The sequence below is a fragment of the Acinonyx jubatus genome, chromosome C1, assembly GCF_027475565.1.
Source record: "Acinonyx jubatus isolate Ajub_Pintada_27869175 chromosome C1, VMU_Ajub_asm_v1.0, whole genome shotgun sequence".
Taxonomy (NCBI): domain Eukaryota; kingdom Metazoa; phylum Chordata; class Mammalia; order Carnivora; family Felidae; genus Acinonyx; species Acinonyx jubatus.
In genome coordinates this window covers 36720979-36747847 of record NC_069381.1, presented here as the reverse complement: position 1 = coordinate 36747847, position 26869 = coordinate 36720979, and the positions used below count along the sequence as shown (strand labels likewise).

The 26869-nt window shown below is 48.9% G+C and overlaps 2 protein-coding genes across 2 annotated transcripts; both read left to right on the top strand.

Moving 5' to 3' along the window:
* Positions 1 to 13: 13 nt before the first annotated feature.
* LOC106973482 (cytochrome P450 4A11-like) lies at positions 14 to 11503 on the top strand. The gene is made up of 12 exons (XM_053213726.1): positions 14 to 298; positions 2946 to 3087; positions 3803 to 3847; positions 4531 to 4658; positions 5576 to 5700; positions 6070 to 6224; positions 6671 to 6777; positions 6863 to 7053; positions 7150 to 7283; positions 8570 to 8634; positions 8782 to 8858; positions 11189 to 11503. Exons 1-12 carry the CDS (start codon positions 104 to 106, stop codon positions 11355 to 11357), a joined length of 1533 nt encoding a protein of 510 aa, XP_053069701.1. The 5' UTR covers positions 14 to 103; the 3' UTR covers positions 11358 to 11503.
* A 28-nt stretch (positions 11504 to 11531) lies between these two features.
* Positions 11532 to 24769, top strand: LOC106973520 (cytochrome P450 4A11-like). Its single transcript, XM_053213788.1, is given in 9 exon segments — positions 11532 to 13939; positions 18579 to 18703; positions 19568 to 19778; positions 19865 to 20054; positions 20144 to 20278; positions 21142 to 21206; positions 21356 to 21432; positions 23788 to 23950; positions 23952 to 24769. Coding segments are annotated over 9 exon segments (1194 nt in total). The 5' UTR covers positions 11532 to 13744; the 3' UTR covers positions 23985 to 24769.
* The last annotated feature ends 2100 nt before the right edge of the window (positions 24770 to 26869 follow it).

The window sequence follows — 26869 nt, the reverse complement described above, 5'->3', positions numbered from 1 at the left end:
TCCAGGTGGGCAGGGCAATCCTACTTGGACTGACAAGGCTGGGGTGCTCAGGGGAGGTCAGCCACAGTCAGGGACAGTCAGAGGATTCAGCTGTCCCTGCACCATGAGTGTCTCTGTACTGAGCCTCACCAGACCCTTGGGCAGTGTCTCCGGACTCCTGCAAGTGGCCTCTCTGCTAGGCCTGGCTCTGCTGTTGCTCAAGGCAGCACAGCTCTACCTGCACAGGCAGTGGTTGCTCAAAGTAGTCCAGCACTTCCCGTCCCCTCCTTCCCACTGGCTCTTTGGGCACATCCAGGAGGTAGGAAGCGGCTGGACGGGGGTTGGGAGGACAGAGCAGGCCTGGATTCTCAGAGCATCCGCTTGGTCAGCAGATATATCCCACACAGGCTTCTTGGGTGACAGCACGTGGGTCTAGCTTACCTCTCAGACCTCAGTGCCCCAAGCCAGCCCTGGAGCTCAGCCCCTCCAAGGAAACCTGTGCTAGTGCCCTCAGGACAGTCTGACCCTCTTTCCTTAGGCAGATCCGCAGGCTGTTTTGTAGCTTAGCCCTTTGAAGACAATGGCTGCTCCTTCCTGAGTCTTCCCCTTCAGGCTGAGCAACCCTGCCTCTTCTCTCACAACAGGCTTCCTGATGCTTCCCTGCCCAGCCACTCAACCCCATCCTCTCAGCTTGGCCCTGAGATGCCTGGGACTCAGACCATAGACAGGAATCTCAGAAGGTGCAGATTACAGGAAAACAGGGTCAACTGCTGGACTGGGGATCACGTCAGGTGTAGGGAACAACCAGGTTGGGTGCCTGAGACTGTGGATGTTCCAGACTGGTGGTGTCAGTGCTACAACCCTGAAAAGTCACTGGCACACAGGAGAAGGTTCCCAGGATGGGGCAGGTAAAGAGCATTCACACTGAGCTCCACCATTAACAGAATCTGTTTCCACATCAGCTCTCATTCCCCAAACCCGGCACCATGTAATCCATGGGCTGAGGATGTCACCTCCTTCCAGTACCCCGGTGGCCAGCGCAGAGCTGACCCCAAGGGATGCTTGACTCAGGTTGTGCAGTGACAGAGGAAGGAGCAGCTTGGGGTGACTGGGTGGGAGACAGCACCTACCCAGCCAGTTCTGTCAGCACTGGTCCCCGAGGGAGGGTTACAGGAAGGGGGCACTTGGAGAGGGGCTCACTAGTGGGGTGTGGATTGAACAAGCCTAGGAGGTGGGGTGTTGCAGAGAGCGGAGACCGGTCTCTTCTCAGAGGAAGAGGCAGAGCGATTTCAACCGAGTGGCGCCAGAGATGGAAACTTCATGTCAGCCACAGGGAGACAGCCAGAGCCCAGTTCCTTCCTGCACATTGTTGCACTAATGACTTCCAGATTATTTGTCCAGTTGGAGAAATTGGGACCTTTTGTTAGATGCAGTTGTCACCTTCCCGAGCTGGGATTTGACATAAGGAACTAAAAAACTTCCTCCAGTGACTTTCCCATTAACTGACTGTATGTAGACTCTGTAAGCAGACAGGTTCTGCTACATAACGAATATTACTCCCGGTGCCCAATCATCTCTCATCGGCTGCTGACCTATCAGATATTGTAGCCAAATATTTCTTGTTTTTATAATTCTATCTGAAACCTTCCTTTATTCAATTCCTCTGTTATTGGCTAAGTCAGGAGTTAGAATGCCACCTGAGGTGAGTTAAAGGTAACCTTCAGGCAAGGTGACAAGTCACAATGGGGACAGGGAAGCATGTGGTCTCTGAGCCAAGCTCCGTAGATTTTATCCTAGCTCTGCCACATACTCTATGCCTCTGTTTCCTCCTCTGTAAAATGGGGAGGCTGCTGCTGATGATTAGAGTCTCAAGCAAGTCATTCTAATCTGCAAATGTTGCCTGGCACAGACCAAAGGTGACAGTAACACTCTAATTGATAAAAATGAAAATGATGTAATGCCTATGAAGGACAAGCATGCTGTTGGTCTGCAAACTCACTGTACTACCTAGGGGTGAAATCCACCAGGAACTATGAAAGGGGAACTGCAGGGTGGGTAATAGGTGAGTCAACAGCCCTATCTTTCCTCTCTCCTGTCTCAGGTGGACTGCTAGCCAGTAGAGCCCACAATACCTGACCATTGTCTGTGCTGCTCTTTTGTTTCTATCCACCTTCTATCCTTGTGTCTCCCTTGCAGGACATTTTTCATGGCTGTAGCATTAGTGGAGCATGGCCTGCAGTGGGTGGCTGCAGCCTGAAGGCTAGTGGAGGCTGGAGGTGTTTGCCAACAGGGTACCCGCCACTGCCACCAGGGGCACCGTCTCCTCCTATGGGCACCTATCTCCACCATGGGCACCTATGAGAGTCTCACCTGGCCTCTGCCAGACCTGCTCAGGGACAGATGGCAGCCCCAAGTGTTTCTCCAGAATACTGAGAGACCAGTGGCCCTCAGAATGGCCCAGAGAGGGGAATAGCCAGGCATGGCACCATTTGGCTCCTTGGGGTCCCCTAGAGGAGGAGAGCATGTGATCAGAATAGAGGCATGTCACTGGGCAGAAACAGGACCCAGGGCCCCTGCTGTGCAGGTTTGAGGGGATCTTGGAGGACAAAATAACATAGCTTTGTGGTAAGAGGCTCCCACTGGATGGTCACTGCACTGGATCTAAGGACAAGGGTAACCCATGATGGCCATGACCTGGGAGCACAGAGCAGGCCCCTTAAGTAATTGAAGGACACTTCAGACTCTAAGGCCTGATTCTCTTCCCCGACTCCACTCCCACACTAGAACATAAGTTCACTGAATGTGGAATCTAGATCAGAACCTGTCTCATCAGAAACAGTCCCAAATTCTTAAGCACTGTGGATAGCTAGAACTATCACCCTGTGGCCATCCTACCTTCCACCACCACTCTAAGCAGTGCACCTAAAGAGGAAGGTTTTATTGACTTGTCTTTCCCTCGGTTACAGTTCCAAGATGGCCAAGAGCTACAAGGGCTTCAGAAAAGGGCAGAGAAATACCTGTGCGCCAGTCCTCGCTGGCTGTGGGGGAGCAAAGTTACCCTCATAGTCTATGACCCGGACTACATGAAGGTGATCCTGGGGCGATCAGGTGAGAACTATCCCGCATGTCTTCTGCTATGGCTCTTCTCTCTTGGGTATATTCCTTGGGACTATGAAATTCTGGAAGAGAGTCATGGCTCAGCCTTCAGTATCCTCCAGCAACCATCCTTCTAGTGCACAAGCCAGCATAAGGCCAAATATAGATACTTAGATGGAATGCTTAAACAGCTGTGAGGGATTACATTTTCCTTTTCCTTTCTTTCTTTCTTTCTTTCTTTCTTTCTTTCTTTCTTTCTTTCTTTCTTTCTTTCCTTTCTTTCATCCCTCCTTTCTTTCTTTCTTTCTTTCTTTCTTTCTTTCTTTCTTTCTTTCTTTCTTTCTTTCTTTCTTTCTTTCTTTCTTCTTTCTTTCACCACACTGATATGATCCCAGATCTCAAAGTCAATTTGCTGTCCATGATGGCTGGTATTCAGAATCCCTGTCTGTGGTGGGTCATAGAATGCCTGATTTCTATATTTCTTTGCTGAAAACAGTCTCATTGGGGCTGTGCTATGGACCACTGAATCTGCCCTCCTAAGCCCAAGTTACCATCAGGAAAGGAAGTGAGTCAGGGCTTGGAGGCAACTGGGGAGTGGCTTATCACAAACTGCCAGCTTACAATCCTCAGGAAGGAATGAGGGCCACTGGCCTGGACCACAGCACCTCCTGGGGGCAGCCTGCCTTCCATGTTCCCCTCAGTCCTGTAATGCCCTCTTAACTTTCAGACCCAAAGTCTCATGGCCTCTACAGATTCCTGGCTCCCTGGATAGGTAAGTACATTTAACCAGGACTATAGTCCACCTTCCTGTTTGCCAACAACTAACCATTTGGCCCAGATAAAACAAGACTGTAGTGACCGGCACCAAAGTCACACCCTCAACTCTGAAGTGAGCCTCATTTCTCTTCTTCTGAAAAAACTCTCACCTCTGGATGTCTGGGAGGCTCAGTAGGTTGAGGATGTCTCTTCATATTGGTTCAGGTCATGATACCAGGGTCATGGAATTGAGCCCCACATGGGCTCCACACCTAGCTTGGAACCTGATTAAGATTCTCTCTTTCTGCCTCTTTCTGCCCCTCTCCCTGGCTCACCATCTCTCCCTCTCCCTTTTCTCTTTCTCTCTCTCAAAAAAATACCTTCACCCCTTCCTAATGGTGGGGAGAGCTCTCCTGCAGCTCAGCTTCTTTCACATCACTTCACAGTCCTTGAGAATGATCTCAGCCTGACTTTTCACTGAAGTCCTTCTATGACCTGCGACCTGCTCGGTTTCAACCTTGATCTCTCAGCTGTCATGACCACTTGCTGTGACCCAATACTTGCGTGGTCACCTTCCTGACATGCACTGGCCTTCCCAGACTTGCCCAGGATGCCCTTCTTCTCACACCCTGGGTTCCTCCCAAATTCCTAGACGACTCTTGGGAGTACCTCTCCCCACACACCCCCATTGTGGCCCAGGGTATGGTTTGCTCCTGTTGAATGGTCAGATGTGGTTCCAACACCGGCGGATGCTGACCCCAGCCTTCCACTATGGCATCCTGAAGCCCTACGTGGGGTTCATGGATGACTCTGTCCGCGTGATGCTGGTAAGTCCGTCCCGCGCTCACCTGCACACTCACACCCATAGCACAGTTCTCAGAGCCCACTCTCAGGCATGTGTGTCCCACAGACATCCATCAGGCACAGCACTTATATCTTACGAGGAGACAGGGCTCCCCAGGGTGGATGGGACAGGAAAGTTCCAGGCACAAGCTTGCCTCCACTCTGTGCTCATTGCCAACAAAAGAGAGAGTCATGGTGGATCCAGGGTCCATTCTCTTCCCCACTTGATGTCTTTGGCTTGGATAGGAAGAGCAGTCAATCCCCCTGGACAACAGGACAAGTGACCCTGGCTGGCCTGGCAGTAGCAGCTTCAGGATGTCACTGACATGGGCTCTGGGCTGGGGCTGAAGGTTTCTGCATGGATTTTAGCCACTCCATGGAGGGAAATGGAGACCAGGTCTCAACCCCCAGGCCTGGGTTGCACCATCATACCACCTCTGGGCAGAACCTTATTTCTCACTAACTGTGCTCAGCTGACATTTGATGAACAAAAGGAAATGTGGTCCCTGATATCCCTTCCTTAGGAATCCTGGTACTGATGCCTTAGCCTTTCTCCTGCCTTGACGCTTGCTCCCTAACGTGGGACTTGACTTGTTTCTTTTGTCTAGATCAAACGGCAGAAAACATCCACCTTTTGGCCCTCAGAAACATTTTGTGTTCTTCTAAAAGGTGGTTAGTGCCATAACTTGCTCCTAAGTTAAGAGAGATCATGATTAATTACATAGCAAAAGTTTCTGTGAAAATACTCATCACATTACAAACACTTATTTGCTATATTTCCTAAAATGCTAAAAACACAGCCACTTTAGAAAGAGAGGACATCCCATCAGAAGAGAAAGCCTAGCCTTGTCAGCATGGGCCTTCTGGAGGAGTAGAGGATTAATGTGTCCCTACACCACAGGACAAATGGGAGGACCTCATCAGACAGAACTCATATGTGGAGATCTTTGAGCATGTCTCCTTGATGACCTTAGACACCATTATGAAGTGCGCCTTCAGCTACCAAGGCAGCCACCAAGCAGACAGGTCAGTGAAATTCTCAGGCACCAGGACCTATTTCCTACCAACTGGCATGGACTTATCCTGGGAGGTAGGTAAGGTAGCTTGGGTGTTTCCCATCAACAACAGCAACATTGTGCAGAGAGCTCCAGGCCACAGTCAAATTCAGCCCACACCACACCTTCATTAGGCACAGATCCCTGATCCTTGCCACAGGGAAAAACTTGGCTGTCTATGTCCCTTGCAAAGGGCTGAGGGTCTCAAGAGCATAAGAAAGAAATGGTGAATGCTTCGGGTACCTGTCCCACTGACTGAGGAACCCTCACCCACAGCCCCAATCCACTCCAGGGCAGATGCCTGCCACCATTTAGGCCCTTTTGCATCCTTCCCATTCAGGATCTCCCAGTCCTACATCCAGGCCATTCAAGACCTGAGCAACCTGTTTTTTTCCCGAGTGAGGAATGTTTTCCACCAGGATGACATCATTTATAGGCTGACCCCTGAAGGCCACTGGAACCACCGGGCCTGCCAGATTGCCCATCAACATACAGGTTGGACTCTGGCCCCTAGGCAGCTCACCTCCTTCTTCAGAGACATCCCAAAGGGATTGGCCCCAAACACTCAGGCAGAGCTCTGTCCCTCCAAGGCCCCTCCAGAGGTTGGGACACACCCACACTGGGTACCCCCCTGGTGCAGGTTTTAGGATGCCAGTGCTGTGCCTGAGCTGATATTTGTCATCACGTGGGTGAAGGTTGAATGAGACTCCCTGCCAATGGCATTCAAACAGTGTCTCTCTGGGATGTGCTGTTGAGTGGCGACCCAACCCGCAAGCACATGGTGCTACAGCTCGCACCCTGACACGTACACCTATTACCACTCTCCTCCTGATCCAAATGGCACCCAGGCTGGGACAGCTGGGGGTAGGTGGGCCAAGGGGGTAGCTGTATCTGGGCACCCAGAGCTCTCAGCTCTGCCTGGGAACACTGTTCTGGGACAGACCGAGTGATCAAGCTGAGGAAGGCTCAGCTGCAGGAGGAGGGAGCTCTGGAGAAGGTCAGGAGCAAGAGGCACTTGGACTTCCTGGACATCCTCCTCTTTGCCAGAGTGAGTGTGAGCAGAGGAAGCATGAGGCTTTGCCCACAAGCTTGGAGGGAGGGGCAAACTCTGACATGTCACCATTTCCTCTCAGACGGAGGACGGCAGCAGATTGACTGACAAGGACCTCCACGCCGAAGTGGACACGTTCATGTTTGAGGGCCATGACACCACAGCCAGTGGCATCTCCTGGATCCTCTATGCCCTGGCCACACACCCTGAGCATCAGCAGAGGTGCCGGGAGGAGGTCCAGAGTCTCCTGGGGGATGGTACCCACATCACCTGGTGAGGGCTCACGAGATGGGATTGCCCAGCCCACTCAACTGGAGAATTTCCTGCTTGGCAGAGTCTTGCCTGTCCTTCAGGGTAGCTTCGTTTCAGGGACCACCTAGACCAGATGCCTTACACCACCATGTGCATTAAAGAGGCACTGCGACTCTATCCACCAATTCCAGGCATTGGCAGAGAGCTCAACAAGCCCATCATTTTCCCTGATGGACGTTCCTTACCCAAAGGTATGAAGGTCACCACACTCACACAGCAACACTCTGCAGGAACACATGGGACGTCAGTGGTCCACATGTCATGTGGCAGTTCTCAATCACTCTGGTCATCTTTCATCCATAAATGGACACTTACTCTTTAGTTTGGATGAGGATAGAAAATGCCTGACACAGAGCCAGAGCACTGCCAAAGTGTCATAAAGGTTACTTCCCCTTCCTATCTATGGAGAATATATTCTATTTCGGTTCATTCTCCCAAATAACCTGTAAGGTGCATCTCAATTCTAAGATCTCAAAAGAACAGAATCCTAAGTTTCCAAACTTATCCAACAAAAACATTCTATTACCATGAGATCCCATTGTTTTGTGACGCTACAGCATTCCCACTGAAGGCACTGACATTCTCTGATTTAAAACTGCATACTCCAGTTCCTGACTCCAAGTCTAAACTCATGGACCAATGTATCTATTTGAATATCCTGAAGATCTGACATAACATTTGGATAACCCCTTTGTGACAAATGCAAACAGCTATATACATATCAGTTAAAATAAAAACGACTCAATACATTGCATCTTCTCTAAAAGGAGGTGTTGACTTCAGCAAGGGGCTTCAAAATTAGCATAAACTTCTAATATCCAGAGATTTGATGGCTGGAGAGAAAATCCCTCTGGGCCAGACAGAGCTGTTTTTCATTCCCTGTGGGGTCGAGTCATTGAAGCAGATCAGGGAATCCACTGTCATTATTTTGACAGTCCAGTCAGTGGGGGGCCCTCAGATTGGTGGCAGAGAGTACCTGATGACCAGATCTGAGAATCCAGCCATGGTTGGAGGCCACCGTTGGCTCACCTCTGATCTGAACTCCAGGCCTGCCACATCCTAGCTGTGTGGATATAGGCAAGGAGCTTAGCCTCTCTGAGGCTCTAGGTGCCTGATATGGACAATGGGGACATGAGTGCCTTCACTGGAGGGTTGTTGTGAGGGAGGATTGAATGAGTTCATGCATATTACCCAAGGGCCTATGGATGCTACTTGATAAATGTGAATTGAGTTGTCACTTGAGTTGCCCCAAAGAGTAAGTAAGCCTCCAGTTCTTTCCTGCTTCTCAGCCTGAGCAGGGTTATCTAGTATTTTCTGCCTGTATGCTTTGCCTTGTCTGCCCCACCTCTCTTGCAACACGATCATTCCTCTCAGTGTTGATGAGACATGGCTCTTATTGTGGTTAGCAAACTGTTTGTGTGTGCACATGGCCCCTCGTGGCATGGGTATGATCAGTCTTCTCTCCTCTGTCCCACAGGATTCCCAGTGTTCCTCTCCATTTATGCCCTTCACCACAACCCAAAGGTGTGGCCAAACCCAGAGGTATGATGGCTTGGGAGGAGGGGATGGGATGAGCTCTCCAGACCAACCCATTCTCCTGTCCTACCTCTGGGTAGTCTGTCTGGTGGTTGGTTAATAGGACGGAGGGGCTTGATTATACCTGTCCTGGCCCTGGTGCTCCCTCTGCAGGTGTTTGACCCTTCACGGTTTGCACCGGGTTCTGCCCGACACAGCCATGCTTTCTTGCCCTTCTCAGGAGGAGCAAGGTGAGTTATTTGTAACAGGATGGGAGTGGGTGACTGCTTGCTGGGTACATATCCAATACTTGTGACTTCCTATTGTATACGGGTGTCTGTAGATATGCCTTTGCTTGTCTCTGTGCTGGGAAAGAGGTATGTGCCTTTCTGTACAAAAGAAAGCTGGGAAGCATGGCACGACCTGGAGACATTGACCCATTTCTCTTCCCCAATCTCCAGCCACACTTCAGTGTTGGTGGCTGCTCCAAAATTCAGTGCATTCTAGTATTTGATTCACTGTATGAGTATGACTTTGCACAAGAGATTTTCTCACATGTTAATTTTCAAGTATTGTCGATTTCAAAATCTGGATGGAATCTGATAGATTCTTTCATACACATTCTCAAACCAGCCATTCTTTCCCCGAACTGCACCACTGAATTCTTTGCATGTGTTTCCATTCTCAGCTGCCTTGCATATCTCAAATATTTATGTCATACATGAGGATGGTTACTGTGGCCTCTTAAGGGATTAATGAAGTATTCAACTAATTTGTGTCAGTATTATGTTTGCATCTATCCAAAAGAATTTTTGAGTCCATGGTAATGGTCACATGTACTTGACATTTTTCCCAGTTGTCAAATCAGTCCATATGATCTGGGCTCTATACACATTAATATTATACTTAGAGTCCAATTGCATAAGTGGGCAAATAGATGCAAGAAAGACATTAAACTGTTTTTGAGAGAAAAGCCACTGTTTTATACATGACACACATGCTATTTGAAAGTTTCCTGGAGTATAAAACATAAAGCAGACTTGAAGTGACTGTGGAGCTGGATGACTATTCTGCAGAGTGGCTGCTGTGAAATCCTCCAGTGCTGCTGAAATGGTCCTCTAATTAGTAAATTCCTTAAATCTTGTAAGTAGTTACTAGAAACGAGTTCTTTTCTTCAAACACTAAATCCACTTTCACAGAATAGGCTTTAAGCAAATTATTCTTCCAGATACTGGCTGTAGGATTTGAGCCTTAGACACTGGTGCGTGTCGTGTGGCTGCCAGTGAGGACAGGAGAGGGCCAGAGAGATCCATTTCTAGCTCAGACCTAATGGCTACCATATTTCATTCCATTCAGGTTTTTTTTTTTAGTTCAATAAACTTCATGCAATTCTAAGACTACTCTTTAAGCCTGTCTCTGTGTGCTACGTCTTATGTTAGGAGGTGGAACGCAGAAGAAAAATACTGCCCTTGCCGCCAAGAGTTCACAGCCATAAATGCTCCCACTCAAAGAGACATCATCATTCATTCATTCATTCACTCCATCATTTACTAATTGAACACACTGTAGGACATTCCACGTTCCTGGCACTGTCCTGTTCTGGAAAGTGATGTGTCCCTGAGTAAAAAATATTAGTGTGACTTCAGGATCCGGGCATGAAGAGGTACAGCCAGCAGAGAGGGTGAGCGTGGGCTGTCATTGGCCTTGAGCACGAGGCAGGCAGAGGTGGAGGGAGCGTATTCTCAGGGATCACATCAGCAGGAGCTCAGTGGGGAGGCAGAGCTGGACAGGTGATAGGTGAGTGAGGGAACAAGCCAAAGAGGGCTTTAATGCCAGCTGAGGCATGTGGACATGCCCCTAGCTGTGATGGAGGGCCTGGGAGAGTCTGAGCTGGGCGGGGCTTCAGGGGAGGAATGGGAGGCAGGAGACAGAGAAGCCTGGGTGAGGAGATTGAGGGATGGCCAACAGGGACATTTCTGCAGTAGACTTGGAATCTACAGAAACTGGTTGACAGAGGGGTTGAGGGGAGCACAGGAGTCTGGACCCAAACTGGGAAGGAGATGGTGTAGCAGATTGAGCATCGTTAGGGCCTTGCCCATTTGGATGTCTCTCTGATTCCATTCTGTTTTCCTTACACAATTCCACCTTGTCCTTTCTCTGAGGATCTGGGTCCCTTTGTCCCCCCATATGGTTAGGGCCTAAAGTGGCCCAGCTGGCCCCTATAGTACCCTGTACTGGCTTCTCATTTTTGAAATCAGTAATGGCTTATAGAGACAGCAAACACCCTGATGATTAACTGTTGTAGTGATCATTGACTTGGCTGCGTGCCTCTCGAGCTGACCCTCTTATAAGAGGACTTCAGGCCTGCCGACAGCAGAGGTAGAAGGAACTAGCCCTGGAAGATTGTAGGCTTTGTCAAAGGTCAGGGGCAGAGTGTGAAGCAAGGCTTGGGTCGAGATGTGTGTGGGTGTCCTGGAAGGAAAGGGATTGGGGCCGGGCCCATGCAGGAAGGCCCTGCATGTGCTGTTCCCAGCAAGGGGATTGAGGCCACTTCTCATTTCCTTTTCCCTCCCTGACCCAGGAACTGCATCGGGAAGCAGTTTGCCATGAGCGAGATGAAGGTGGCGGTGGCCCTGACCCTGCTCCGCTTTGAGCTGGCGCCAGATCCTTCCAGGGTCCCTGTTCCCTGGCCAAGAATTGTGTTGAGGTCCAAGAATGGGATCCACCTGCATCTCAGGAAGCTCCTCTAAAATCTGTGCAGACAAGGATGAGCCCGAGAACCTCCTGCCTACCATCTTGTCTTCCTGTCTGTGTCTCCCGTCCCCTGTCTTCTGCCTCCCTCACAACCTCCATGATCTCCCCCTCTTTCCCATCAGACTGTCTGCCCTTCTCTGTCTCACCCTTTTCCAAGACTCCTACTAGTTTTCTGTTACCCTCCTCCTACTTGGCTGTAGCCCTGACTGGGCGTGTAACTCTCGATTACGCACCTGTCCTCTAGCCTGTCTGGCTTCTCCTGTCATTATTCTTCCTGTGCGCTGGTCTGTCCTGTACTGTTTTGTCTTGCTGGTTTCCCAAATGACACAAACTTAGTCCCTTAAGGGACTGGGGCCAGACTTCCTGGCTTTGAACACTGGCTCTCCCTCTTACCAGTATATTGACTCTGGAAAGGCAACTAAGCTCTGGGTGCCTTGGTTTTCTTGTTCAGATTTTGAGATTTATTTGAAAAAATCTGTTGCGGGTTGGGGCACCTGGCTTGCTCAGCTGGTTAAGCATCCAACTTTGGCTCAGGTCATGATCTCATGTTTCATGAATTTGAGCCCACATCGGGCTCTCTACTGTCAGAGCGGATCGCACTTCCAATCCTGTCTCCCACTCTCTCTGCCTTTCTCCCACTTGGCTTTCTCTCTCTCTCTCTCTCTCTCTCTCTCTGTCTCTGTCTCTCTCTGTCTCTGTCTCTCTCTTTCTCTCTCTCTCTCTCTCTCAAAAATAAACATTAAAAAAAACTGTGTTAGAGTAGTTGTGGGTTAAAATATATAACGTTCTTTGCTCAGTGCCTAGAACATGGTAAGCACTCACTAAATGTTAGCTATTTACAAGTATATGCACCCTACTATATAGAGGAAATCGAGGATTCGGGGAGGAAAGACAGAGTGATGCCCAGAATTCCACCCCAAGTATCCCACTTCCAACCTCCCTCCACAACTGCTCCTGGAATGCTAGGTGCAAAGCTGGTGCAGGGCCAAGTAAGGGAAGGAGTAGGGTCCAAATTCAGTGGGCCGGGATCAGAGAGAGATGGGAAGTAAACAGAGAACTGGGGCAAGGTTGAGAGGAATGGGTAAAGTGGTTACCTCTCCCTGGGTTTGGACAGGAGCCCAGATTTAGGGGAGAGAGCTAAGAACTCCGGTGCTGTGGGTTGTGTAATGAATCTCCTGTCACGAGGTTGGGCAAAAGAGAAGGACTTTGGAGTTACAGGTGAGATGGGTGAGGAACAGGGCAGAAGGAAAGGGGGACTCATGGAAGATGCCTTCTAAAGAAATCCTCATGAAGATATTTTGTTTTTATTTTTCTGAATTTTGGGCCTAGAGTTGACTTTGGGGAAGAGAAGCAGGAACAAGTAAGAGATTAAGTTGTCCCCATCATATATGCTTTCATAGGCTCTCCATGAGCCCTTAGCGCCCATCCCCTTCTCTAGCACTCCACCTGGTGAACTCCTTATTCACCCTTAAAGCTCCCACTCTCCTGTTTTGTTTTCTCCTTCCCTCGTAGGGCCCGGCCTACACTTCACTCTTTCAGTACAGGCTTTATTGTGTTTTCCTATAATGTTAGTTCTCTGCTTTTACCCTTTAGACTGTGAGCTCAAGAACATTGGCTGAGTGCATGAGTGACTGCATGAATGTGTATTCCTGGGAGCAACTTGGGAAAGGGACGATTATGCCACATTACAGAAGGAGAAACTGAAGTTCAGGGAGTCTAAGTCACTGGCTTCCTAGATCATGAGTGTGCCCTAGGGTTGGGCATCTGAGTCTAAGGCCGGTGCTCTGTCTGCCAGCACAGTCAGCCCCAGGCAAAACTGGTGGGTAGACAGTGACAAGCATGGGGAACATTGCTGAGGCAGATGAGGCAAGTGGTCGGGAGAACCCCTGATTCCAATCTCAGCTGACGCTCTCGAGAGTGGTTCTCCTGTGGCCATCTCACATTAGCCTCCTGTAAGACTTGCTCTCTGAAAAGGGATAATAATCCAACCAAGGCACACATTCTCACTTGGTAACTGGACTGTGTTCTTATTGCCATCAGGGCTCATGTCTGTTTGCAAGCAGCTGTGTTGTGGCACTTAGTACACCTGACACTTAGGAGGTGCTCCTGAAATACTGGATGACTAATTGGGAGAAGGGCAAGGGGGAGTTTGCCAGCCACTGTCATTGTCTGCTGAGAAAGCTTTCCTCCCACTGTTTCCCAAGGTGGATCCTCACAGTTAATGAACTCTGAAAGCTCTGTCAAAGCTCTGCCCTCTCCCTTTGCCCTCCCTCCAGGTGGGCAGGGCAATCCTCCCTGCAGTGATGGGGCTGGGGTGCTCAGGGGAAGTCAGACATAGTCAGGGACAGACAGGAACAGCCAGCAATCCAGCAGTCCCTGCACCATGAGTGTCTCTATGCTGAGTCTCACCAGACCCCTGGGCAGTGTCTCTGGGCTCCTGCAAGTGGTCTCTCTGCTAGGCCTGGCTCTGCTGTTGCTCAAGGCAGCACAGCTCTACCTGCACAGGCAGTGGCTGCTCAAAGTGGTCCAGCGCTTCCCGTCCCCTCCTTCCCACTGGCTCTTTGGGCACATCCAGGAGGTAGGAAGGGGCTGGACCAGGGATGGGAGGGCAGGCTGGGCCAGCAAGAGCAGCAATACCCACCCAGCACTGACAGCACTAGCTGGTGGTGAAGGGTGCCCAGAGCAAAGGAACGACCCACATGGTGAGGGTCTCAACAAGGTTTTGTGGGTTGTTCAATGGTAGGAGTCGATCAGGATTTGCCTTCTGATGTCTGCCTTTCCTTAGAGAAGGAGTCACCTTCATTCTAGTGGCTTGACCATAAAGTGGAGAACTGGAAACAGCTCCTATGCCATATTGGTGCCCCAACACTGCTCTCTCCCTTCTCCTTCCTAACCTCCTCCTGTACCCTAGTCATTCACTGTCTCCCCCTGCCTGTGCATTCCCCTTCAATGGCGCTGCTCATACTTTCCCTTCTCCCTGGATAAATCTTGTCCCTCATATGGCCATCTGCCAAAGTCCATCCCCAAGCCGCCTCCAAGATGTTTTTCTGGGCATCTCAGGAGTGGAGAGGACAACTCTTTTTCCCCTGGACTGTCCTTCTAATAAAGCAGGGCTGACCTGACTCCACTATTTTTGTCTGCAGTGTCAGAGTTGTGAGCTCTTTGTAGGAGAGACCACCTCTAATTCATCTTTGTAACCCAATAGGGTGTTGGTCAATGACTTGATGAATGAGCAAATGCATGAGGAAGGGCTTTCTAATGTCCAATTCTGAGTGCCCAAAGCTTCCCCAGACACTTGGGTTTCCCTTTATCACATTAATAATCTACTGTCATGGCCACTTACTCTGTCTGTCTCCTCAAGTACAGCAGAAGCTTCAAACAGGTAAGATCTATGGCTATATCCTAATTCAGTGTTTAAACCAGTGCCGTACACATAGTAAATGCTCCGATAACATGTGCTGAGTGAAGGAACCTGCCCTACAGTAGCACAGGTCACCTCAGCACTAGGAAATCCTGATTGTCAGGGGGGAGCAGGCAGAAATTAGATGCCAATGTAGCAGAGAGTTGCTTGAGTTACATAGATGTGGTAGAAATAAGGGGAGTTGCCTACGGGAACACGTCCAGGAACAATTGCCTATGTGAATTCCAGAAGTGGAGAGCAAAGCAGAGTGTTGAGAGCTGAGGAGTGGCAGTTGCTCTGTGGCAAAGTAGAAGGGCCCTCCAGGTAGAGGAAAAAGTGTGTACAAAGGACAGGAAATGTAAGCAGGTGTTGCAGGGCAGGTGTGAGGAGCAACAGTAACAGCATCTTCAGGGAAGGAGCAACAGGGCTGCTGGAATGGTCAGTGTGGCAGGAGGCAAAGTAGAGAAAGCGAAGTCAGAAAGCAAAGACTTTTGTAATCCCCACTGAGGAGATGAAGGATACTACTGCAGACGGTGGAAGCTCACACAAGTTTCTTTTTATTACAAGGTGAAAGTGAGATAAAACCCTCAAATATCAAAACCATAGATCAGTATCATTTTTATCTCTATATATCCAGACTTAACAACTGTGTACATATTCAATATGTAAAACTACATCATGCACACAATTTTGTATTTATTTAGTTTTCACTTAGCTATATACCTCCCAAACACTATGCAATGTTAACAAACATTTACATGTATTTACATGTATGCTTTCAATTACTATTGAAAGTAATATGGCAAACTAAAGTTAATACATAAATTTAATTTTAAAATATAAACCATTTCATGCTCCAAATAATATAATGAGTTGGCAAACTGCTTACCAAGTAATAGAAGTTGTCTTAAAATTTTTATGCCAATGTTATACCAATGACTTCCAAAAGTTTTGTACACCATGGAGTCAATCCCTGACATGTTTCTGTAGGCAGCTCGTTGTCAGGGTTCCTAACTCTACTCGACAATAGGACAGAACCTGGCCTTAGGGCAATCCTTGGACAGCCACCAGAGTCTGGATCAGAGGCCAGGTCATAAGACACAGTTCTGAACACTTTGTTCTGCTGATAGTTCCAGAACTCTTTCCCTGTGCCCATCCTGCCCTTAACGCCAACACTAACCCTGGAGCCAGAGGAAAGGGTTTACTGATTTACTTTTCCTGTGGTGATAGTTCCAAAAAAAGAAGAGGATCTGCAATGCCTACGGAAATGGGTAGAGAAATTCCCATGTGCTTGTCCTCACTGGCTGTGGGGAACAGAGGTGGAGCTTGTGGTCTATGACCCTGACTACATGAAAGTTATCCTGGGACGATCTGGTGAGGGGACACCTTCATAACTGTTGAAGCAGCTCTTGCCCCTTGGGTACATGCCCACAGGTCTGTGAAATTGTAGAAGAGACTGGAGGCTCAGAAATCAATACCTGACCCTCTCTCTAGCATCCTCCCTGCTCACAACCAGCATGAGGCTGAATATTTATTGAAACCGAACTCTGTTTCCTTTCCTTTCCTTTCCTTTCCTTTCCTTTCCTTTCCTTTCCTTTCCTTTCCTTTCCTTTCCTTTCCTTTCCTTCCCTTCCCTTCCCTTCCCTTCCCTTCCCTTCCCTTCCCTCTCCCCTCTCCTCCTCTCCTCTCCTCTCCTCTCCTTAATCCTCCTTTCTTCCACTCCTTCCTTCCTTCCTTCCTTCCTTCCTTCCTTCCTTCCTCCATTCCTCCCTGCTCACCTTCTGGCCTTCTTTCTTTCCTTTTTTAATCAAACTGAGATAATTCTAGAGTGAAAGACAATTTTCTACAGAAGATGATCTGACTTTGGCACCTCTAACTGTTCCATATGGTGAGTAATGGGATGGCTGAGCCACTACAACTTACAGAAAAAACAGATTCTGTTTTTTCTTTGGCAATGAAACGGAACTTTTGTTTCTGCCCAATCCACCTACCTGGACTGGTAGGGCAGTACTGTGGACACTGAGTCTACCCTCCTGAGCCCACAGTGATTATCTGGAAAGAAAGGGAGTCAGGGCTGGGAGGCAAGTGGGAGGTGGCTTGACCAGCTGACAATCCTCAGGAAGGGATAGGGACCCATGGCCTGGACCACTGCACCTCCTGGGGGCAGCCTGCCTTCCTTATTCCCCTCAGTTTCCTGCAATGCTCTCTTACCTTTCAGACCCAAAGTCTCATGGCTTCTACAGACTCCTGGCTCCCTGGATAGTTAAGTACATTGAACCAGGACTAAAGTCCACCTTCTGGTTAGGTTTGCCAACAACTATCCATTCAGCCCAGATTAAACAAGAGGTGACTGGCACCATAGTCACACCCCTCAAGTCTGAATGGAGCCCCATTTCTCTCCTGATAAAACCCTCACCCCTTCCTAATGGTGGGGAGAGCCCTCCTGAAGCTCAGCTTCTTCCACATCACTTTGCAGTCCTCGCCAATGATGTTCTGCCTGACTTTTCACCAAAGTCCTTCTATGACAAACACCCTACAACAGACTATAAGAGATCTCAGCTGTCATGACCATTTGTTGTGAAGTCACCCTCCTCATATGCATTGGCCTTCCTGACTTGCCCAGGATGCCCTTCTCATACACTGGTTACTCCCAAATTCTCGGAACATGTCTGGGAATACCCCTCCCCACACACCCCCATTATGACCCAGGGTATGGTTTGCTCCTGTTGAATGGACAGTCATGGTTGAAGCACTGGAGAAGGCTGACCCCAGCCTTCCACTATGACATCCCTGAAGCCCTACATGGGTCTCATGGCTGACTCTGTCTGTGTGATGCTTATAAGTCCATCCCACCCTCATCTGCACACTCATACCCACAGCACAGTTCACAGAATAGACTATTAGGCAGGTGTTTCCCTCAGATATTCATCAGGCATGCCCCCCAAAATCATGCACTTGTACCTTACCATGAGACAGGGCTCCCCAAGAGTCGATGGGACAGGAAAGTACCCAGGCACCAGCTTTTCGCCACTCTGTGCTCATTGCCCACAGAAGAGAGAGTCATGGTGGATAGAGGGTCCTTCTCCTCCCCACTTCATGTCTTTGGCTTGGATAGGAAAAGTAGCCTATCCCCCTGAAAGCTGCTAGGACAAGCTGCCACGGGCTGACCTGGGCAGTAGTAGCTTCAGTGGCAGGGTAAGATCCCAAGGATGTCACTGAAATGGGCTCTTGGCTTGGGCTAAAGGCTTCTACATAGATTTTAGCCACTCCATGGAGGGAAATGGAGACCAGGTCTCTACCCCCCGGGGCTTGGTCCTGGAATAATATCATCTCTGAACAGGACCCTTATTTCTCACTGTGCTCGGCTGACTTTTGTTGAACAAAAGGAATTGAGATCCCTGATATCCCTTCCTTAGGAACCCTGGTACTGGCCCTTTAGCCTTTCTCCTACTTTGACACTTGCCCCTTAATGTGGAACTTCACCTTTTTCTCGTGTTAGATCAACTACAGGACAGAAAGATTCCCCCTTTGTGCCCTGGGGAACAATGTTTCCTGGTCTGCTAAAAGATGGTTAGTGCCATAACTTACTCCTACATCAGACTATAAGAGATCATGATTAATTATGTAACAAATATGTCTGAGAAATAATCATTTTAGAAATACTTACTTGCCATATGGCTCCAAATAGCCCCAAACACATCCACTTTAGAAAGTGAGGACATCTCATCAGAATATTTGCAGAGACAGAAAGAGAGTCTAGCCTTGTCAACATGGGCCTTCTGGAGGAGTAGAGGATTAATATGTCCCACCACCACAGGACAAATGGGAGGACTTCATCAGACAGAACTCATACGTGGAGATCTTTGAGCATGTCTCCTTAATGACCTTGGACACCATTATGAAGTGTGCCTTCAGCTACCAAGGCAGCCACCAAGCAGACAGGTCAGTGTAATCTTCAGCTACCAGGTCCTATTTCCTACCAACTGGCATGGACTTATCCTGAGAGGTAGGTAGGGCAGCTTAGGTGTTTTCTAGCACAAACAGCCACATTATGCAGAGAGCACCAGGCCACAATCAAATTCGGCCCACACCAAAGTTAATTAGGCACAGATCCCTGATCCCTGCCATAGGGAAAAACCTGGCTACCATCACACAAATGGGCTGATGGTTTTGAGTGCATAAGACAGAAAAGGAAAATGCCTCGGGTTGCCTGTCCCACTGATTGAGGAACCCTCCACCCACAGCCCAATCCACTCTAGGGCAGATGTCTCCCTCACACAGGCCCTTTTGCATCCTCCCCATTCAGGATCTCCCAGTCCTACATTCAGGCCATTCAAGACCTGAGCAATCTGGTTTTTTTTCCCTGAGTGTGGAATGCTCTCTACCAGAATGACATCATTTACAGGCTGACCCCTGAAGGCCACTGGAACCACCAGGCCTGCCAGCTTGCCCATCAACACTCAGGTTGGACTCTGACCCCTGGGCAGCTCCACTCCTTCACTGGACACATCCCAAAGGAACTGGCCCCAAACACTCAGGCAGACCCCTGTCTCCTCTCTGCTACTCCAGGGGCTGGGACAGACCTACACTGGGTACCCCCCTGGTGCAGGTGTTAGGATGCCAGTGCTGTGCAGGAGCTGACACATGTCAGCACATGGGTGAAGGTTGGGTGAGACCCTCTGCCAGCAGCATTCAAGCAGAGTCTCTACAGGCTGTGCTGTTGAGAGGCGACCCAACCCACAAGCACATGGTGCCACAGCTCTCACCCTGACATGCACACCCATTACCACTTTCCTCCTGATCCAGCTGGAACCCAGGCTGGGATACAAGCAGCAAGTGGGCCAAGGGAGGTGGCTGTGTCTGGGAACTTAGAGCTCTCAGCTCTGCCTGGGAACACTGTTCTGAGACAGATGGAGTGATCAAGCTGAAGAAGGCTCAGCTGCAGGAGGAGGGAGAGCTGGAGAAGGTCAGGAGCAAGAGGCACTTGGACTTCCTGGACATCCTCCGATTTGCCAAAGTGAGTGTGAGCAGGGGAGGCATGAGGCTTTGCACACAAGCTTGGAGGAGGGAGGCAAACCCTGCTGTGTCTCCATGTCTTCCCAGATGGAGGACGGGAGCAGCATGCCTGACAAGGACCTCTGTGCTGAAGTTGACACGTTCATGTTTGAGGGCCATGACACCACAGCCAGTGGCATCTCCTGGATCCTCTATGCCCTGGCCACACACCCTGAGCATCAACAGCAGTGCCGGGAAGAGGTCCAGAGCCTTCTGGGAGATGAGCACACTGGTGAGTGCTCATGAGATGGGAGACCCCTGCTCACTCATTTAGAGAATTCCCTGCTTGCCAGCATCTTGCCTGTCCTTCAGGATAGCTTTGTTTCAGGGACCACCTAGACCAGATGCCCTACACCACCATGTGCATCAAGGAGGCACTGCGACTCTATCCGCCAGTTCCAGGCATTGGAAGAGAGCTCAGCAAGCCCATCAGCTTCCCTGATGGACGGTCCTTGCCCAAAGGTATGAGCATCACCACACTCACTAAATAAGAACACATGGGAAGTCAGAAATCTATACACCCCAAGGCAGTTCCTGAAAGTCTTTGAGACTAGTTTCCACCTCAGAATCAATGCTTCCTTTGCAGTTTGGGTGAGGTATATGATGTGCTTTGCACAGAGTTTAAATCCAGCAGAAACTCAATAAACAAATGGCAGCCTCTGAATGTGGCTTTGGGTTTTGCCCTAATATTCTAATTCCCTGAGATGTGAATGCTTGAAAGACAATCAGGTGGAGTAGGGGGAGATGTTATCTTCCCTTTTGGGGGTCTAGGTTACTGAGAGACATTAAAAAATTCACTGTCATGGCTCAGATGGTCCAGGATCTGGAGAGCCCTCAGGCTGGTGGCAGAGAGAAGCTGAAGATCATACCTGAGATCCTAGACATGGTTGGACGCCAATATTCGGCTCACCACTGATCTGAATCCCAGCCCTGCCACATTCTAACTGTGTGGTCATAAGCAAGTAGCTTAGCTTCTTGAGGCTCAGGTGCCTCATGTGAACAATGGAGATATGAGCACCTTCATTGGACGGTTGTTGTGAGGATGGATAAGTTCATGCATATTCCCCAAAGGCTCATAATTGTACTTGACAAATGTGAGTTGTCTGTCACTTTAGTTCCTCCAGAACATAAGCATCCAGTTCTTTCCTGCTTCTCAACCTGTTCTGGTTATCTAGTAATATGTTCACATATGCTTTGCCATGTAAGCCCCACCTCCCTTGCCACACAATCAATCCACTTGGAGTGATGAGAAGTGGCTCTCATTGTGCACGCACATGGCTCCTCATGGCATGAGTATGATCAGTCTTTTGTCTTCTGTCCCACAGGATTCTTACTCATGCTCTCTTTTTATTGCCTTCACCACAACCCAAAGGTGTGGCCAAACCCAGAGGTATGATGGCCTGGGTAGGAGGGGATGGGATGATCTCTCCAGACACATCCATCTTCCCCATCCCACCTCTGGGTAGTCTGTGTGGTGGTTGGTTGATAGGAAGGAGAGACTTGACTATATCTGTCCTGTCCCTGGTGTTCCCTCTGCAGGTGTTTGACCCTTCACAGTATGCACCAGGTTCTGCTCGACACAGTCATGCTTTCCTGCCCTTCTCAGGAGGATCAAGGTGAGGTGCTTGAACATGGATGGGGGTGTTCTAGGCATATATTTGATGTTTATGACCTGTTCTGTTCATCTGTGATGTCTGCAGTTACTGGTCTTTTATGATTGTGTGTTGGGAAAAGGTGTGTGTCTCTGTGTTCAAAGGAAAGGTGGCAATCACAACCTGCCATGATGTCTTTGACCCATGCTCTTACCCAATAGCCAACTATAATTCAGTATCATGGTGTTCCAAAGTTTAGTGTATTCCCGTGCTTTCCTCACTTTAGGAGGATGATTTCTCATAATCAGAATATTTCAGATGTTTGATTTTCTCAATTATTACTAATTTCTAAAGATGATTTTCTCTCATCCTATATTGTGAGTCCAGCCCACTGCTTTTTGTACCTAATTCACTGATCTGTCACTCACTGTATCAATGCTATTTGCCTGGGTTTGGATTTCCCATGGATTCCTGTTACAAATGGTCAAGTCATATACATGATTGGTTTGAGTAGTCATTTGAACAATGTCTCACATCAATACCTGTCTTCTCTATTTTTGCAATCTAATCCAACAAAATGTTTACTTTGCATTAATATTCACATAACCATGACAACTTTTCCAGCTAGCAAAATTCCTTATGCGAATGGGATTTATATATCTTAGTCCCAGAATCTATATAGTCAACATTGACCAAAAGCACAAAATTGAGGACAATCAACTGCTTTTGAGAGAAAACCCACTAATTTGTAGATGACACTTTGTATATGGCATTTGCAAAGTTCCTGGTGTGTAAAACATAAAGCAGACTTGAAGTGGCTGTGGAGCTGGATGACTATTCTCCAGAGTGGCTGCTCTGAAATCCTCCAGTGCTATTGAAATGGTCCTCTAAACAGTAACCTCCATAAACTTTGTAAATATTTACTAGAAAGAAGTTATTTTCTGAATACATAAATCTGTGAGTTCTTCAAATAGTGAATCCACTTTCACAGAATAGGCTTTAAGCAAACTACTCTTCCAGATACTCGCTGTAGGATTTGAGCCTAGACATTGGTGCAAGTCATATGGCTGCCAGTAGAGACAGGAGAGGGATAGACAGCTCCAGCCTAGCTCACACCTAATAGTTACTCATATTTCATTTCATTCCCTTCAGGGTTTTTTTCAGTTCAATAAACATCATTCAGTTATAAGACTACTAATTAAGCCTATCTATGTATGCCAAGTCCTCTTCTAGGAGTTGGAAACACAGAGAAAGATACTGCCCTTGCCTCTAAGAGTTCACAGTCAATAGATAAATGTCTCCACTCAAAGAGACATCATTCATTCATTCATTATTCTTTCACTCCATCATTTACTAACTGAACACACAGTAGGACAGTCCGTGTACCTGGAACTGTCCTATTATGGAAGGTGATGTGTCCCTGAGTAAAAAACACTAGTGTGACTTCATGGTCTGTGAATACAGATGTGCTGCCAGCAGCAGAGGCGAGGGTGAACTTTCATTGCCCTTAACCTTGAGCATGTGGCAGGTAGAGGTAGAGGGAGGGTATTCTCAGGGATCTCATCAGCAGGAGCTGAGCTTGAAGGTGGAGCTGGATAGATGACAGGTGAGTGAGGCAACAAGCAGGAGAGGGTTTTCATGCCAGCTGAGGCACAGGGACATGTCTTAGCTGTGATGGAGGGCCTGGGAGGGTCTGAACTGGGCTGAGGCTTCAGGACAGGAAGGGAAGGCAGGAGACAGGAAAGCTTGGGTGAGGAGCCTGAGGGATGGCAGGCTTTATATTAATATCTACAGCAGCTGGTTGAAGTAGGGGTCAAGGGGATGACAGGAGTCTAGACCCAAACTGGGTGGCAGATGGTGTAGCAGGTTGAGCATCGCTAAGGCCTTGCCCCTCCAGGATGTTTCCCTGTTTCCATTCTGACTTCCTTACACAATTCCACCTTGTCCTTTCTCTGAGGATCTGGGTCCCTATTGCTCCCCAGATAGTTAAGGCCTGAAGTGTGTCCCAGCCTATCCCCTATGGTACCCTATCCTGGCTTTCCCTTTATGAAATCAGAAATGGCTTATGGAGAGGACAAATAATTTGATTAACTGTTGTAGTGATCACTTGACTTGCCTGGGTGGCTCAGGGGGCTGACCCCCTTGTAAGAGGATTTCAGGCCTGTTGACAGCAGAGGTAGGAGAAGGAGCTAGCCCTGGAAGACTGTAGGCTTTGTCAAAGGTCAGAGGTAGAGTGTGAAGCAAGGCTTGGGTCAAGATGTGTGTGTATCCTATAAGGAAAGGGATCGGGGCCAGGTCCATGCAGGAGGTCCCTGCATGTGCTGTTCCCAGCAAGGGGATTGAGGCCACTTTGCATTCCCTTTTCCCTCCCTGACCCAGGAACTGCATTGGGAAGCAGTTTGTCATGAACGAGATGAAGGTGGCGGTGGCCCTGACCCTGCTCCGCTTTGAGCTGGCGCCAGATCCTTCCAGGGTCCCTGTTCCCTGGCCAAGAATTGTGTTGAAGTCCAAGAATGGGATCCACCTGCATCTCAGGAAGCTGCTCTAACCCCTGTGCAGACAAGGATGAGTCCTGAGGCCCTCCTGCCTGCCATCCTGTCTTCCTGTCCGTCTCCCCTGTCTCCTGTCTTCTGTCCCCCTCCAGCCTCCCTGATAGCCTCCTCTTGCCATCAGAGTGTCTGACCTTCTCTGTCTCACCCTTTGCCAGGTTTCCTATTTACTCATCTTTTACCTTTTTCCTATCTATGTGAATCCCTGCCTGTCCACTTAACCCAATGCCTGCTTGTCCCCCACCTTGCTTTCCTCTGCATGTCTTTCTCCTTTTGTACCTGTTTGGTTCCCTATATTATTTTTTTCTGGCTGCCAAAATAATTTACCATAGCCTTAGTGACTTATAATAATATCAATTTGTTCTCTTACAGTTCTGGAGTTGAAATTCTAAAATTGATTTTGCTGGAAAACAGCCAAGAAGTTGGTACAGTCACACTACCTCCAGGCTTTAAGAGAGAATCACCCTCTGCCTGTTCCAGCCTCTAGTTGCATTCCTTGTGATCTTTGGCTTCTGGAGCCTCCTCTATATTCAAATTCAGCAGTATCTTTCAATGTTTTTCTGCTTCTGTATTCATATCACCTTCTCTTCCATAAAGGTTTTTGTGATTGTATAGCCCTGCTTGGATAAAACAGACCTATCTCAGGTTCCAGGACATGGACTTGGGGAACCATCATTCACCCTGCTTAGTTTCTGTGTGATTGCTATTGGTCCATGCTCCCAGCTCTTTCCTGTGTGTTACCTGCATTCTTGTTTGTCATTATTCATATACCCTCTTCTTTTTTCCTCCCTGGAATAAAGTTCTTAATGTTGTATGGAGTGTGTGTCTTCTCTTGGAAGTAGATGAAGAAAAGAGAGAGAAGGGGGAGAAAGACAGAGGAGACAAGGAAGTGGGGTCATATCTGCTCTGTGATGCCAGAACCCCAGGAGGGCCAGATGTGTCCCATTGCATCAGGCCATGGAGTGGTTGGCTATCTAGGCAGTACTGATAGGAGCCCATGTGGGCCAATGGATTGGCCAGTGGCAAAGGATGTGACACCGACCCAAGCAGCAAATTGAAGGTGGCATCTCTCCCATAGGACAACCCCCTTGGCAGTCCCTTGCATCTCTGGTCTGCCACCCTGAGTGGGAGGGACTTTTTCAACCCTGCCCCATTATGTGACTGTTTGGGGGTTTGTCCTCCTGACCCTGGGCCCTGTTCCCAGGTCCTCCTTTGCCCTCCTCCACCTCTCTCAAACCAGCCCCCATTCTTTCCTTGGTTCTAAACACAGATCTCCCTCCTATTCCACCCCCTGCCATTCCTAGCCAGACCCCTGGATGCCATAGACAGACTTCCTTGCAGGCCTCTGCCTGTGGTATGATGCTACATTCTGCCTCCCTGAAGGGCCTTCTTCCCCAGTTGGTGCTTATAGCTAGGACCTCCCTTTCTGTCCCCTGGCTTCCTAGATCACTGGGCTAGTTCAGCCCTGCTTTGAGAAGGGACAGAGTGGATGCTTGGTGTTTGACTAGGGGTTGGGGAAGTAAGCTGGGAAGGCACTGGACAGGAAGTCTGGAAGGTTCCCTGGCATCAGGTGGTGCAGAAGGGGAGGGGCTGAGGCTCAGAGAGTACAAGATAATGGGAGCTTGGAATTCTGGGTGACCAGCCATGGACACATGCTCTGACCACAGGATTATACTGATGTTAATAATTGTGACCAAGAAGTAAGCCTGCTGCCTCTAGGCAAAAGAAGAAACCCAGGCTGAGTTCACACTCATATGCACAATCCCCATGCCACATACCTGTATAGCCACACCTGTGTGCACTCCTCACACACTCTATACTCTACCCCATACACGTGCATACAAATGCCAGGGGTCATAGGAAGCCACTGGGTGTTTGGAAGGCTAGAAAGATTAAGTGGAGTTCATCTTTGGTGCCCGCTGTTCTGCAGCCTCGGTCCTCCCTTGCCACGTGGAGCTTTCCCCTTCTGTCAAGCTTGGAGCTCTCAGCTCTGTTTCCCACAGACATACACTCTCAGAACAAGAGAATCAATACACCTATGGAGTTTTGGTCACGAGGGTCCAAAGTCAGAAGGCCTCATCTCAAGAATTTTTCTGATGGGCATCTTGGCAGTTTCCTTCTCTTAACATTGAAGTAGGATAAGGGCCGCCTCCAGTCCTTCCTCATAGGTTTCCTGACAAACCAAACAGATAAGGGAAGCAGACAAGTCTTAGACTTGGGTGCCACCCATGGGCCAGAGGTGATTATGACCTCTGAGTTCTGCTCTCTGGTGATGGCTACCTCTACTTGCATAGAGAAAGGTCTGTCCACAAGCAGGACAGAGAGGGAAGTTGGTGGCATGGATGACACCCTAGCTGAGGTCTCAGCTCAGGTGGGTAAGGAGGTCTGGGTCTTGACAAGGCTTTGCAGGAGTGAGCAGGTGGCCCATAGCCAAACTTCCAGGGCTGTGGCCTTCTTTTAAGAAGGGGAAGCATCAATAGCAGGAAGGTTGTGTCTCCATATGGTACATCCTCAGGGCAACATGGAGACATCCCCAAGTCCCAGGGCTAGAATTCCCCTCTCTTATCCATCCCCTCCATCTCCAGTGTCCTCCCTTCCACTGTTGTCTAATTCCTGGATTGGAACTCAATAGTGGCCTTAGAACTTGAACCCTGGTGATATATGTGACCCCACCCATCAGGCAGCTGCCGCAGGGAATACTGAAGAATTTCTAATTCATCATGGGGCCCCCCAGTCTGAGGCCCTCCCCTAAAGCCATTCTTTGTACCTTTGTACCTCACCTGCCTCAAGATTTGATTTAAGCACTGTCTCTTCCAGGAAGCCCCCCTCTTTAATGCCACTCTACCGCTTTCTCCAGCAAAAGCCTGAACACTCAGAGTACTGGGTGACTGTGACACAGATGCTGACAATGG